The sequence below is a fragment of the Cajanus cajan genome, chromosome 8 (genome assembly GCF_000230855.2).
Source record: "Cajanus cajan strain Asha chromosome 8, NIPB_CcT2T_4, whole genome shotgun sequence".
Lineage (NCBI taxonomy): Eukaryota > Viridiplantae > Streptophyta > Magnoliopsida > Fabales > Fabaceae > Cajanus > Cajanus cajan.
The window spans coordinates 19,857,534-19,874,362 of NC_138524.1; the positions used below are offsets into that span (position 1 = coordinate 19,857,534).

The window sequence follows — 16,829 nt, forward strand, 5'->3', positions numbered from 1 at the left end:
AATTCAGTAATGTACCCAAAAAAATTACTATCAATTTAAATAGTTTATTTATTTTTGGTGCATATGTGTAGCAGGTTCATATATTGAACACAAAATTAGTGACATGTTAGGATCCTTATATCAAAAGCTTACCGTCTATAGTTAACTAAAATTCAATAGTATCCTAGTTAATCCAAAATTTTACTTGTTGAATTAAAGATTAGAAGAGATTCACCAGAAAAATTTCACCTTTATTACCAAAAAAATCTCCTTAAATAGATATGTCCCAAAGTAGGTGTGGGGGTTTAGTTGTATTAAAAATAGTCTCACATTCACATTCACCTAAGTGTGTTCCATGTGGCATCTAACGTTCCACGTATACCGTTAACATGCTAAATTAACTATGCCATGCATTAAACAAACTTTGCTACACATCAGAGACTAATTTATGTACACGCAATCTTTTGAGGACGAAATTGATTTAAATTACTACTTTCGGGGATCAAAGAGATTGTATAAACAGTGTCATTGATAGAGTCGTTAATAATTGATAGTATACGTATACAACATGTACATTTGAGAGGAAAATAATAACAAAGATACACATATTTGCTGCATGATAATTAGTTTCAATTTTTTTTTGTTTTTCCAGCAAGCATTTTGTGAGAAAGATGGTACAAGAGATTTGACATGGGCATGGAAGATGCAAAGAGAAGAAAGTGTATGTAGGCAATGAAATTCGTATAGAAATTACCATAATCTTGTTTATGGCTAAGTATTGAGCAATTTTTCGGGTTTGAACTCTAATTCTGAAGCATGTGACTCACAAAGAGATTAGATCTCTTCCTTCTTCTGATTCACTTGAGAATTGTAACAGGTGGAAACAATTTCCACTCTGAGATTCCTAGATTCATGACATTGTTCAAGGTGGTTGTTTTTGGTGCAGTGTTGTATATCGAGAAAAAATAACATTGGAGTATTGGACCCTCGGATTTTATTCATGATGTCTAAATCTGCTTGGCACATTTGATGCAATAAATGTCAGGAGTGAGGTTCTTTTCAGAATTTTCAACTATGTGATGATTCGAAAATGGGTTTGGTCTGAAATTGCATACAGTGTTTCTCTGGAGAAAGTAAGAGGAGAAAACAAGCCAAAAAATTTCCTTTCTCACAATCTTTGGTAGTTTACTTATAAAAAAAAATTGATATACAGTGAGAGACTATTAGAAACAATAACCTTGACGAATATATAAATATATAATTCTATTTAAATATAAAAATATACAATTATGCTCAATCCTAAGTTTGACCAGAATTGTATATTTTTATATTTCTATATCTGTTCTGTATATAGAACAAAAACCTTATGCTCAATTCTTGGAATTGTATATTTATATATAAAATCTTAGAAATTGAAATCCTGTGGTGCATATCACACTAAGGACTTCAATTCTTAAGATTCTGTATCATCAAAGTTACATATCAATTATGCATTTTGTTTGTGTTATTTGTATTGAGACCTATATTTTAGGTTCATTGAAGCTGACCTGAGTATTTTTTAAGCCTTAGTCATATTTAAGATTTGGTTTGTGATTAGGATACTTAACAATGGAGGAGAATGAACAAGAATCACGACCATTGGCTTTTACTCCAACATGGTCTATTGCTATTGTCTTAACATTTTTCCTTGCTTTTTCCTTGCTTCTAGAGCGTGCCATTCACCATTTAAGCGATGTAAGTGTTTTTAGAATCTTTATTTAGCTTTAGTTGTGTTATGATGATGTTTGAATAAACTTCTCTATAAACACTTTTAAGAGTGAAAAATAGAAAGAAAAATGAAATAAATTTTTCCATAAGTTATAAAATTAGTTTATACTTAAATTAATTTGTAGAAACTCTCTCTTGATAACTTCTCCAAAATCTTAAAGTTAGTTTTAGCAAACCTAAGTTTGTCTATAACATGCTATCAAACTTGTTACTGAACTGAGTTCATTTATATGTTGCAATAAACTATTCATTTGTAGATCTACTTCTAATAGGATACAAACAAGTCCCACATCGATAAAATAATATAAGAAATAATAACTTATATAACATAAACATACTTCAATGATTGAGAGGCCTTTTGGGTAATGACCAAAAGCAAAACCGTGAGGGCTAAGGCCCAAAGCGGACAATATCTCATCATTGTGGAGTATGCTTATGTAATAACCTTATAAAAATAACTCTCCTCAGACAAATGCCATAAAATAACCCCAACAACTTCATCTCTTACATATACAAATTTATTTTAATGTGCATTGAATGGACTACAAAGAAGCTCTCTAACTCTATCTTCACAATGTAATCTATGAATTTCTTTCTTTTATTCTTTTGGTTGAAGTTTGGTTCTGCCTATTTATTTTCTAAATATTAAAAATATATCTGACTTGAAAAATATCACCCAGGATAAAATTCAAGAGGGACTAAGGGAAAGGGGTTCTTAGAGCTTCCTTTCTGATTTGCTTTCCTTGTGATGCCAACAAATCATCAACAGAATTGAAAATTAATGTATTTTTGTATAAAGTGCCTTTTTATTTGCATCCGTTTTTGGTGATCAAAGTGCCATGTTTCCCTTACTTTTTGTTCACACTATGATAAGATCATAAGTAACTATGTTGATTACATGTATGTTTGAGTAGACTTCTGCATAAGCTGATAACCACTTATGCAAGAAGAAAATAAAAAGAAAAAATGAAATAAATTTTTCCAAAAATTAAAATTAGCTTATACATAAACTAATTTGTAAAAGTTCTCTTGTATTAATTTCTCTAAAGACTAATTGTTAACCTATGTAAAAACTAATTTTAACTTATACAAAAACTTATTTCTTATTTTATTCACCTAAATGTATTTACAGATAAGTTTATTCAAACATGTTTTAGGTCCAAACAAGGGAACTTCTATAAAGTTTAATCACTTAACATGTTTAATTGTTAATTAAACTTGATCACAGTGTTGAAGTAAATGGTTTTTTTTATGGTTATAGTGGTTGAAGAAAACTAATCAAAAGCCCTTGCTTGCAGCATTGGAAAAAATGCAAGAAGGTATCATGCATTAATTAAGTTTTACTACAATCCTTTTTTATAAGCAAGTTTGATCCCTTGGTGCTTACTGACTTTTCTACAATGATCTAATTTTATTTAACATTTCTCTTTTCCTATTTATCAACTCTCACAAGTTCACAATTTTATTTAATATTGATCTCAGAGATGCAGCTGCTTGGATTTGTATCACTTCTATTAATAGCTACCTCAGACATGATAGCAAATATTTGCATTCCAGAGAAGTTCTACAATGATGCTTTTGCTCCATGTACTAGATCCGAGATTGCTGAAGAAACGGAAAAGAATGACACAGAAGAGCATAAATTGTTGATGGCTTCCACTAACCCACGCGTAATTAGGAGAATATTGGATGACATAAATAAAAAATCTTGCAATGAGGTATGATTTCTTGGAAAGTTTCAAATCGCTTGTCTCAATTCTTGAAGTACAACTTATATTCTGTAGGAAAACTTCACTTAATGTCAATTAGTTTTAAGATAAAATTAAACATAATATCAGAGCCTATAATCCATCTTGATAAATCGCCTATCAGAATAGGCGATTTAAGATAAAATCTTGGTAAATTGCTTGTCTCAATCCTTGGAGTACAACTTATATTCTGAAAACTTCACTAAATGTTAATTGGTTTTAAGATAAAAATCTAACAAGACAACTTTACTTAATGTCAATTAGTTTTAAGATAAAATCTAACATGAGTAATACCTTTATTATTGTGGCTTCTACTGTTATGAATTAATGGATGCCAACTTGGAATTTGTTCTTTTGCTCAGGGTTATGAACCTTTTGTTTCACATGAAGGTCTAGAGCAATTGCACCGTTACATTTTTATCATAGCTGTAACACACATATCTTTCAGTTGTCTCACAATGTTGTTAGCAATTGTGAAGGTGAGATATTCTCTATAGTAAAAAAGGTCTGGCTTCCACACATTATCACTATTGAAAAATGAGCATAACATAATATTCTGCAATACACTGGTTTGAATGTTTAATCCACATGTTCATGTTCTTTAATATGCTTATACATGGAAACAATGTAGATTACTTCGAGTCATTCTAAATGTGGGATTTGATCCAACCTGTAATTTATTTGTGCTATCAGGGGAAGATAATCCTTAGCAAGATTTGGGTAAACTACTTTCAGCTAATTAATGTTACTACTAAGTTGAAGAGGGTGAAAATTAATGAACTTGTTATTAAAATATTGAAAAATTTAAAAGAAAGAAAGAAAAATACCATAAAATAACTATATAAGACAAGATTGTATATGTTACTGAAGGCTATACACAATGTTCAGTTCCCTTTAATGCAACTTATTAAACTTTGAACTTTCTTTAGCTTGCACAAGGTAATTAAAATTTGATAGAGAGATCCACCAATGTTAAAGAACTTTGAGATTCTTCCCTTTCTGGAATGGCTCACCATTCTAACTACCATCTTCAATACTTGAGCATATAAAAGCCCTATTGTGATAATTTTCTTCGTAAACACTTATAAGAGACAAAAATAAAAAAGGAAAAATGAATTGAGCTCCTTTCATAAGTTATTTTATTTGTTAGCTTAAATTTCTCCCATAAATTAAAAATCAACCTATGCATCTCAACTTTATGAGAAATTAGATTAAAGTCCTTCTATAAAAGTTAAATGCATAACTTGATTTTAACTTATGGCAGGAGTACAATTTATGTTACCTTCTTATTTTTTGTCCTATACGATTACTTACAAAAAAGATTATCCAAACTGATGGAAAAATAGTCCATCATGTTCTACTCCTATGAAGCATCGTTGTTCTATGTGGTAAACTTAGAAAATTAGTAAGAAAAATAAAACCTTACATGTATATTTTACCCATCCATATTATAAGATGTGTACTATGACTCATTATCATCTATTTTCCGGAATGCTGTGAATGAAAACACAATTTGATGATTAGATTGTTGTTTTGGTCAAAATTCAAACTACATAATAATTGATAGTTCTTCAAACATGTACAAGTGATGTCCTTCAATCTGTCTTATCTTAGTCTGAGATGCATATCCAACTTGCTCACACCAAATCAAAGAGACTTGTTTGATTCATAGTTCGTGTAAAGTAGAAAGGGTAAAGTACCAATCTACAATCAAAAGTTCTACTATATCAACATAAATCCTAAAGTATCTGGGGGAAAATTGTTCCTGACTTGATTTAATTTGATTCTCATTTTCATTGCTTTTAAACGGTGCTTTACCAAAAAATAAAAAAATAAAAACTACCATGTTGAATTGCATTTCCATTTTACAGTCGGTCATTGCTTGACATTATTGTTGGGGGATTAAAACACGGTTTCACATCAATAAAAAAAAAGAATTTATAAAACATACATATAATGTCTTTTGGGTGATAACCAAAAGTATAACTATAAAAGTTTAAATCTAAAGTGGATAATATCTTATCATTGTGAAATTGTTTGTGAAATAACCTTATAAAAAAATAAAATAACTCTATTAGTGGTATAGAGTCACAGGTTGGATTCGGTGACAATCAATAACTTATAATAAAAAGTGATAAAATGATATACAAAGACAACAACGGTATAGAGATAAATACTGACAAAATAACCCTAATAGTGGTATAAAGTCACAGGTTGAATTTGGTAGTAACTAATAACTTATAACAAAAGTGATCAAATGATATATAAAGTTGAGATACAAATAAGGTCTCACATCGATAAAACAAGAAAAAAAAAATAAGAGTTTATAAATCATATACATACTCCAATATGTTTTAAAGATATATTTGATTTTCGGTGTCAGTAAGTGTCAAATGTACTACTCATACTCAGTATTTCAAATTAATTTTAATTTAGATTCCATTAAACATAATCATAGGAACATGAAACAATCTGTTTAAATTCCAGGAATTCTGTGATGTGTCTTGGTATAGAAGTAAAACCTCAATCTGCTATTTATTTTGGATTTTTGCTTGATGTAGTAACAGTGTAATTATTTAAACTAGATTCACAGTTGGAGAACGTGGGAGAATGAGGCTCAAATAGATCCACACAATTGTTCATTTTCTGGTAAGATAAAAATTGATCATTTTTCTTCTGTAGATAGTTGATCATGTATCCATATTCCGTAATCCCATTTTGTCCTTTACAATTATTTTTGCAGCTGTTACTTCTACGATTGACTATAAAATTAATGCAGTTGTCTATTTCTACTTCTAATGTACAATCCATATGCAATAAATCCTTGTTATTTATATAAAATCCAAATCAATATTCATGTTTTGTTCTGATTCACTTTACCAAAACTGCCAAAAAATTATGTTGGTAGTACCTATATAATGATCACTAGCTGTGTACTTCTCTTATTCTGTTAATAAATTAGTAAATCATCAAAAAAATATAATTGTCAGTGCTGATCAAAAATGAAAAATAGGATCTAGATATCATTTCCTAAGTTCTTTTTTACAGACCATGTAAAGCCTTTTTATGTTTTTGTGTCATATCATTTTCAGCGTCGAACATTTAGACCTTCCAAAAATGAACTGTTCAATGTTTTATGATACATGAAAACGTGTGGTCATGTAGTTTATTTAAATTCATCTTCTGAATTAGATTGACAATTCATGTGTTGCAACAGAAATCCCAAGACATGTGCCAGCACTAAGTCAAACATCCTTAATTATGGTTCATAGATCAAATCCATTGTTCAGAAACACTTTCCTCATTTGGGTGGTAATAACAGAACCTCCATTTTATTTCTTCCTTTCCATTTAGTTAAATTTCATTTTTTTTTTCATCATGTCTATTAAAAAATTGAGTTAGAAAAGGAAGATATATGAAAATGTTTGAAATCAAACAGTGCATAACATAGTTTAACATATTTGTATTCTTGACAAGGGCTAGACTTTTTAATCAAATTTGCTTCTTTTCTAAACAAATTTTGAATGAATTCATTGCAATGTTTTATGAAATTGGTTAAAGCATTACAAAATGAATCCTGCGTGCATGTATTATCAGTAAAATGGGATCAAAAGTTGAATGATTATTGTTTTACTTGGATAAAACAAATGATAAGAACTTAATTTTTTTAAGTAATCCAATAAGGCAATTAGTAAAATAATTCAATGGGACTAATAGCATAAATCTCTCGTAACTTTCAGTAATCTTTGAACCAAACTTTCTTTACATGATTTTCTTTTTTGTTAACTTGTAACTTTTCTTCCTGCTTCTGTATATGATGTCTTCTTAGTGTTGCCATCTGTTTCTGAGTAAAAAAGCTTATGGTTTTGAAAAAGGCTTTGACTTGCGTTATCAACAGGATACCAACACTACAACACAAATGGTATTTAGTAACATTTAAAAAATGTTACTTAATTATGTATAAATGTTGTTAATTTGTTTTAGTAACATATTATCAAATGTTGTATATAGTCCATATTGCTAAAGACTTTTAATAACATTTTTGCATAATTAGATAACATTTTTCAAATGTTATCAAAGTAGTATTTTTGTAACATTTAAATAATTTTTTGTAACATTTTAATGATGTTGCCAAGATTTTGTTATAAAATAATAATTAATTTTAATTTAAATATTACTATCAATTATTATATTTCTATGTCTCCTAAACTTCTAGGAATTCTTAGTTTTTAGGGAAAGACATTAATTAGTCACCACTAATTGTATATAGAATATCAAATTTCATTTATTTTAAATATAACTATATGAGTATATATACTTTTTATGAGTCATTAATCTATTCGATGTGGGGCTTTAATTATGGGTTACAATTAGATATAAGAGAAATATTTTTTTTTACTCGATGTGGGACATTGATTTTAGAAGCAATTATAGTAATATTTTTCAAAAAAATGTTGCAAAATAACATGTAATTTTTTTTACTCGATGTGGGACTTTGATTTTGAAAACAATTGAAAAGAATAATATTGAAATACAAAATATTACTCTATCTATAATGACATTTTTCAAAAAAATGTTACAAAATAACATATTTATATAATATATAGTAACATTTTAACAAATGTAAACAAGAAAATGTTGCTAAAGGATTAAAATCTAGTAGTGCAAATACGAGTTCTATTTAGAACCACGTATTCCTTTATAATTTAATTCTGAAGGTATCTAATTTGAAGTTTAATTGAATTGCAGGCTTGTTTTTTACGACAATTTTGGAATTCTTTGGTTCGCAGTAATTATCTTACACTTCGCAAAGGCTTCATCATGGTATCCAATTCTGTTTGTCTGAAGTCTAAATGTTTCTTATTCGAAAGCAACATAATATGCACTACTAGAAAAATTAAAATTTGTGACGAAAATTTGTGACGGATAAAATGTCGTCACTAATAGTGACGACTTCTGTGACGAAAATTTTATTTTTGTGACGAACTACTTATTTTTAGAGTTTGTGACGGAAAAATTTCCGTCTCTAACAATTCCGTCACAAACGCGGTCACTAATAAAAAAAAATTGCGACCGATTTAGTGACAGATTTTGATTCCTCTCTAAATATTTCGTCACAAAAATCCGTCACAAAATTTAATGAATAATTTTGTGACGGATTCTGTGACGAAAATTTTTAAAAATTATATTCAGTCACAAATTCCGTCACAATTTGTGAGGGATTACGTATCTCTCTCAAAATAGAAAATTTTATTGCACAATTATTATATTTAAGAATTATGTATAAATAAAAAATATTTTGCTAAAAAAATAATTAAAAATTTATGAAACTAAAATATTTTTTTCATCAAAAGATTATAAATTAAAACATAAGAAATGAATTAATTTAAATAATAAGTTGTCGTTTTGAAGTATAAGAAATTAAAATATGAATTAGGAAAAAACTTTTAATTTAAAAATACTTATGAAATTATAAAAAGACAATATTATTTTGCATTTTAACTAAAAAATCTAATAATAAATATATAAAAGTATATTTATAAATTATATATAATTATATATAACTATATATATATATATATATATATATATATATAATGGTTGACGCTAGAAAATTCATTGTGCTTGATCATTTAATAAAAAGAGTAATTAAGTCTATCAATAAATATATAAAAATATTATCATCATACTTTATAATACACTTAAATGGAATAATTTAATATATATTATATAATTAATAAAGGGTAAAAATATATATATAATTAATTATAAAGTGTATTATATAATATATATAATACACTTTATAATTAACACTTGTATATTAGAAAAAAAAGGTGAAAATAATATATATTATATAATTAATAAATCTGGAATAATTTAATTATTTTTTATTTAAAAAATTATAAAAATAAAAAATTATGATTTTGTGACGGATTTTGAATCCCTCACAATTTGTGACGGATTCTGTGACGGATAATTTTTAAAAATTGTATTTCGTCACAATCTGTGAGGGATTATGTATCCCTCTCAAAATAGAAAATTTTATTGTACAATTATGTTAAAAGATAGATGAAAAAGAGAAGGATAATATATTTTTAATACAAAGATGAAACTATTACTTTGTAATACATTGTCATTTGCATTTATTTAAACTTCTTTTAATTTTTATAATTAGTTTAAAAAATATTTATGATAATTTATAATATATAATTTATAAAATAATATATGAAAGTAAAATCATTCCTTAATAAATTAATAAAGGTGTGACTCTAATATAGCAGATCAATATCTGTGAATGCAAGTAATGTAAAAATAATATATATATATATATATATATATATATATATATATATGGTTGATGCTGGAGAATTTATGGCACTTGATCATTATTTTGGATTTAAGTGTTACATGTATAATTTTAATAAATATTATAAAAAATCATTATTTATAATATTTTTTATTAATTAAAAAATTAGTTAAAGGATTATAAGTAAGAATTAAAGTTAAATTTATAAAATCATCTAGTAATCGAATATAAGGTTTTAGTAATTGATTACAAGTTTCACAATCTAAACAACTATTTATTCTTTTCGTTTTTCCTCGTGTAACCGTTTCGAATAAATTGTTTTAATTTTCAAATTCTATTTATGCATATTACAGTTTCGGAGTCTATTGTCCTTTATTTTTGTGGAGGATATCACACTGAACTTAGTCCGTACGTATTGGGTAGTTTGGTCCAATCAACATTATTTTTTCGTCTTAATTTTTGGATGACTTAATTATCAAAAGGTTTGATCTTTTTTTTTTATATTATTTTTTTTGGAAAAATAACGCAAACAAATATAAGTTTAGTTTTTTTTGAAAATTTTTACTTAAGTGGTGTTATGAGAGAAATAAATCTTAAAATATATTTTTCATTTAATTATTTATAAAAATACTTTTATAATCAAATATTTACTAAAAATATACTTTCAATTAAAATATATTTTAAAAATTTTGTTAATTCATTATAATTCATTCACTTGATTAAAAAGTGATAAAATATAATTAATTTTTAATTACTTTAATAAAATAAAAATTCTAAAATAAATTATATTATGATTTTAACTATGAATCTATTTTAAATTTTTTAATTTGATGTTTAATGATGTTTGATATTATTGTGATAAAAATTGATATTCTTTCATATTTATATATATATTGTTAAATAAGTACTGAACTGATAAAGTAGCTCAGATGGCTGGAGAAGGAGTGTTAAGGTTAGAATGAGTAGAAGGTAAGAGATTCGAATCTTATCATTGCCAATTATCTGAAAATTAATAATTAATACTTGTAGATTAGAAAAAAAAGTGAAAATAATATATATTGTATAAATAATAAATCTGGAATAATTTAATTTTTTTTATTTAAAAATTTGTAAAAATAAAAAATTAGGATTTTGTGACGGATTTTGAATCCCTCACAATTTGTGACGGCTTTTGAATCCCTCACAGTTTGTGACGGAAAATTTATTAGTTAGTAACGGCATATTTCCGTCACTAATTGTGACGGACAGAATTTTTCGTCACTAAATATTTTGTGACGCCATTTTTTGTGACGACCCAAAATCCGTCACAAATTTCGTCACTAATAATTTTGTGAAGGATTTTCTTTAATTTTGTGAGGGATTTTTTCTGTCTCTAATTTCCATTTTTCTAGTAGTGATGGTTGTTACCTCATTTTGTACATTCAGGTGACTATGTTTTTGTCAAGGTTATGTTGCTAATTTGTTATGTAAGCACTTTCCTCAGCAATCACCATTTGTTGATAAACTATGGCCTACGGTCACAACTACAAAAATGCTTATAGTAGAAACTGAATAGTTAGATGCTTGATGAGTTTCCCAATTTTCTTTCTGATTTTGTGTTTCTACTTTATTTTGGTTGAAGTAACAATCTAGTGATCTACCATGGTACTTGTATGTCAGGTTTATTGGTAGTATGCAGTGATCATGTACCACTACTTTGTGAATGTTTACACAGTCTGTTTTTCTTATTGATGACAGAATCACAATCTCTCATTAAAATATGATTTTCACAACTACATGATTCAATGTGTGGAAGAGGAATTCCGAAAGATAGTTGGTGTGAGGTTAGTAATAGTTGAGATTTAGTTGTTACAAATTACAATATTCATGACAAGAACCTTTGACAGTTATTTTCTGGTTATCTAGAATAATAACATTTCTCCTGTGCTTTGATGTATTTTGAACAATCTTAATTTCTGGGCTGTGGTGATCAATATTTCTCCAAATAGTTGAACAAAATGTCATCGCATTCATCTACATGAAATATTTTAAGAGGCAGTTTGAATAAATATTATAAGGAGGAAAGAACATATGTTGCCTTGACACATGTAACATACTATCCTTTCTGTTATTGCTTTTATATATATATATATATATATATATATATATATATATATATATATAATGAAATAAAAAATGATTCTCATGCACAAATTGAAAGATAAAAATGTCTGCTTGGAAAATCTCTTGTAGTGTCCCACTCTGGGGATTTGTTGTTGCTCTCATGCTATTCAACATTAAAGGTATGTTCTCCCTTTAGCTTTCATTTGTAGTCCGTTTTCTCTATTAGATTACCTAAATCTTTTGCATATTATCCAAGCTTACAATTAGTGTTTTGGAATGTAATAGGATCAAATCTCTATTTCTGGATAGCTATCATTCCAATTTTTGTAAGTTAGCTTTGCCATTTCCTATCTTTCTTTTAATTATCCTTCTTTCTTATCTGTATAGTTCAGTTTTATAATCTTTTTTCTCTGATTTTTAACAGTCATGTGATATACGTAGTATATGTATATTGCAGTAAATGGTTGTCTTAAGTAAGGGGAATTACAGTAGATGATTATCTAAAATATTGCCTTGTATTGAATTTCTTGGATGGGTATACTTTTTTCAACTCTCATTTTATTTCTATTATTTGTTCTTGTGCAGCTAGTTCTTTTAGTTGGAACAAAGCTACAGCATGTTGTTGTAACCTTGGTATTAGAGAATGCTGAAATAACTGATTTCTTCTCTGGAGCAAAGTTGACACCTCGTGATGAACTTTTCTGGTTTAAGAAGCCCGAACTACTACTTTCCTTGATTCATTTCATTCTCTTTCAGGTTGACAACAATTTGTTACATCGTGTGCTATTATCGTCGTAATAATATTTATTTTCTTGCTAACTTCTTATGCAAGCTCATTGGTTTTCTCTGCAGAATGCATTTGAGTTGGCTACATTCTGTTGGTCCTGGGTACTTCTCCATCTTAAGACAGAATCATACTTTTAGTAATAAAGATAACATTTTCAAGTTCTGCCTGAACCATAAATTGTATGAAAGAATTGTGTTTTTCAAAAGAACTGATCCAAAATGTACAGCAAGAAATCATATTCGAGATTAATCAAATAAGATGCAACCATATATTTGTGATAAGTTATTATTATCTCTATACTGCACCTCTTGAACTTTTTGGTCAATCATGATTACTTTTACTAGTTTGCCTTACGTAAGATAAATCACTCCATACAACAATAAAATGAACCCCAAGAATGATAAAAATAAAAATAAAAAAATAAAAAAAAAAAACTCTTCCTTATGCTTTTGACCAAAATGACTTTTTGCATCTGCAGTGGGAGTTTGGAAACAGCTCTTGCTTTAACAGGAATCATCTCCTCGTGTATTCGAGGCTAATCTTGGGGTATGCAGAAAGCAATGCAGCCTTAAGTAGTTAGGATGTTAAATCAATTCCTTTTAACACTTGTTTTCAACATGATAGGTTCATTGGACAGTTTATCTGCAGCTACAGTACTTTGCCCCTCTATGCACTTGTTACACATGTAAGATCATGTTCAAATGATTGACTTTCCACCGGGAACCTATTTTGTTAGGCATTATGTTTTTACTTGAAGTGTTAATTTTCTTTGAATGATCAAGCTTCTTTTAATATGGTCTAACTACATGACATTATTTCCACTTTAGATGTGATACTACTACCATATTTGTTGCTGCAGAAGAGTTAAATGACATCCTTTTTTGGGATAATCTGCATTGTGTTGCATGAGAATAGAGTTGTATTAAGTAAATCTTTATTATACTGAAGGAATTTTGCCTGTTTCATGTCTGATACAGTAACAGCTTTCCTATTTTCGTTTCAGATGGGAACAAACTATAAGGCAGCATTAATTCCAGAGAGTGTAAGGGCGACAATTGATGTCTGGGGGAAGGCAGCAAAGAGAAACAGAAAGCAAGGCAAGGTCACTGATGACTTTGAATTAGAGCCACTAAGGGAAGAAACTTCAGCAAATAATGTTTCAAGTAGGCCAGTTGACCCCGTCCTTCGACCCTCTGCTTCAGTTAACTCAGAACTCCGTTTTAGAACAGAAACAATTCCAAGATCTACTTCTATGCCAAGAGAAATATAATGTGCAAAAGAAAATGATGTTTTAGAAGAAAACACAAAAAGATGAATGGCTCCTTGATGAGGTTGAATGTTGTATGATTTTTGAAAGTTATGAGGTGAATACTTTTGGCTCCCTTGGCAAACTAAAAAGCCAATTTAGATTATGGTTTCTGGATCATATAACAAAGCTTTTGCCTTACTGATTAAACAGTGGTACAAATAATAGTGTGGGAGACTTTAATGTCCTATTAAATTCAAATATGGACCAAGTGTATAATACACCATACACTTGTATAGACACGAAAGAAAATGAAAGCAGTGTTGGGGTTGAAGTTTGGAACCATGTCTGCAGAACTCCAACATCTACAAGGTGCAGTACCTAACTATTAAGTCCACTCAAACTGCTAGCAGTGTAATATGTTTTGGTGCCTTATACATCCATTTTCCAGAATTGTGGCTCTAACATCATGCCAATACTGTAATAACAATTTCCATTCTTTTGGTTTATTTGTGCAGTCTTCTTACACGAATATAGTTCATTATACTAACTTTTCATAAATATCATAATTATTGAGGTAATCTAGCAAAATTTGCATCCAAATAATCATTTTAATCACCTTACACTTGGAAAACAAAAAAAGTGTTTCTTTATTGTTTTTAATGTTTCTACACTTGATGAATATCTAGCTTCTAGCAAAGAAAATTTAGAAAAATAATAGCTTATTTTCAAAAATTCTCTCAAAAAGCTATAAAAATAAGTGATTATTTTTTCAACATGGGTTAAACCAAGCAGGTAATAACTCAACCTATTATATCCGTAACCTACATGATTCAAGTGCCAAACTGCAATCGGTGCAAGACCCCATGTGCAATGGTGGCACATGAGTTTCAAGTTTCAACATGCTAGCAACAGCAAGGGAAACTATTTCCAGTAGGCAAGAATAAAACCATGAAACAAACGTAGAGCTTAAAAGTGACTTGACAAGTTTATTTGCTAAAATGTTAAAAATGTAGTCATAAAGCTGCCTTTCCATAACAAATTCGAAAATTGAAATGAAAATCTACTTGAATATTTCCCACCGGAAAATGCTCAATCCTTAAAGAAATTATACCATAAGCAAATGGGCAGAGGATGAATGCAGAAACCTTTTACATCATAAGGAGAAACACCTTTCAGAAATCTGAAATTCTGCATCTGCAATATGATACTAATATTTTTCAAAAAATCATAGTGTAACACAGTTCAGCCATCTTCACCATTGTTTTCCCCTAACTCCATTGCCCTCAATTCTTCAGCCAGCATCCTCTCCCTGTTCTGTTTTTGCCTTTCTACAGCAACCATATACAGGCCTAGACAAATGTAGTAATCAAAAGAAAAATAAGATTGTAACTGAATAAAGTTTTTTTTTTAGAGAAAAGGATGGGACATATTACAAGACTAAGTTTGATAATAGGATCTGGGGAAAAGATACTATTGAGAAAAGGACAAGAATACTTACTGACGGCACTTCCAAAAGCACAAGCCCAAAGAATTCTCATGGACCACCTGTCCCCAATTACTCCTCTGGTTCCCATGTCATGTAGTATAGGCCAGAAACTTTGCCCTGAAATGAAGGATCAGATGCGAAAGTTAACACAACAGGCTAAGCAAAAGAGAAACTAGCGTAATTTGTCGAACTGTCAATTAAGTATCCCATCCCATTTGACACAAGCAGACAATTTAGAGGTTAAGAGTATTTTAATTAAATTGTATTTCTATTTTTTACAATTTAGTCAAATAACATAATAGAATTTTCTTTGTTACACAGTAGCTACCAGTTCCATCTCAAAGCATTCAGACTTTAATTAGGCAGGTTGCTGATTTGCTGAGACTCCTGCAAATCCATCACTGGACATTGCACCTTTCTTGGCCCATCTCAAATTTCCCAGCAATCCGAGAAACAAAACGCAATCTCAGTCTGAGAAGCATGGATACTAACATAGTCATTGTACCCATGTCAGAGTCAGACATGTACTCATGTTAGAAACTTCATGAAAACTTGGGATACTCTTAAGTTATATTTTGCGTTTCTTTTCACTTCTACTTTGGCCTTATTTAGATAAACTTCTACATTAGCATTTATAGGAGAAAAACAATAAGCTAAAATGAAAAAACCTTCTCCCATAACCTAAAACTAATTTATGAAAAAATTAATTTGTAAAAGTTGTCTTATTTAGCTTCTCCAAAAGTTGATCTTAACTTATGCATAAACTAATTCTAACTTATGAAAAAATCTTAATTTCATTTTTACTTCTTATTTTTTCTTCTATAAGTGCTTCTAAAGAAATTTATCATGTGAATACAAGTTTAAATACAATAACTAGATAAATGGGAAAAATTAACAAACTAGTTCTAGATTTTACAACATTGACTCTCTTCTTTAATTTGAGCCTCGCTTTTACGCTAAATTTGTGTGTGGTGCCATTATTTTGTCGTGCATTTTATGATTATAAAATTTTTTGCATCCCTATGTTCATGTCATATCGTATCAATATCTCATACTGTATCCCTACTTCCATACAAAACGCCGCTTCAGCCAAACTAAATTCATTAACAGTGAAGGACTAGTTCACAATCCCAGTTCCCACCTAATTATACATGCTTTAAATTAATGTACTATTAGTTACAAGCTGCACTTCAAGTGATAGCTGCTCTTGTTGCTATAAAGTTGGAACCCTAAAACAAACCCGTCTATCACAGTGCACATAAATGCTGAAGCACAACGAACATTCTCAGAAGTTCATTTTCTCCAAAACCCATTTTATTAACAAAGTTGTTATTTTGGATACAAAGTGACAAAGTCGTGTGATTAGCCAATATAATCTTCAGAACAATGCAGAAAAAACAAGC

At 28.9% G+C, this 16,829-nt stretch overlaps 1 protein-coding gene across 4 annotated transcripts; it reads left to right on the forward strand.

Annotated features, from left to right (window-relative positions):
* The first annotated feature begins 417 nt into the window (after positions 1 to 417).
* Positions 418 to 14,088, forward strand: LOC109819010 (MLO-like protein 11). 4 transcript variants are annotated; one of them, XM_083062325.1, is made up of 17 exons: positions 422 to 700; positions 926 to 1,112; positions 1,577 to 1,713; positions 3,008 to 3,065; positions 3,229 to 3,464; positions 3,857 to 3,973; positions 6,080 to 6,143; positions 6,712 to 6,806; positions 8,244 to 8,318; positions 11,539 to 11,624; positions 12,034 to 12,083; positions 12,190 to 12,230; positions 12,490 to 12,660; positions 12,757 to 12,792; positions 13,170 to 13,237; positions 13,316 to 13,376; positions 13,695 to 14,088. In XM_083062325.1, the coding sequence occupies exons 3-17, from the start codon at positions 1,588 to 1,590 to the stop codon at positions 13,959 to 13,961; spliced, it is 1,551 nt and encodes a 516-aa protein (XP_082918451.1). In that variant the 5' UTR covers positions 422 to 700; positions 926 to 1,112; positions 1,577 to 1,587; the 3' UTR covers positions 13,962 to 14,088. The 4 variants fall into 4 exon arrangements, with proteins under 4 accessions (XP_082918453.1, XP_082918452.1, XP_082918451.1 ...); XM_083062326.1 differs by lacking the exon at positions 926 to 1,112 and having other exon boundaries at positions 421 to 700; XM_083062324.1 differs by having other exon boundaries at positions 422 to 1,112.
* Positions 14,089 to 16,829: the final 2,741 nt, after the last annotated feature.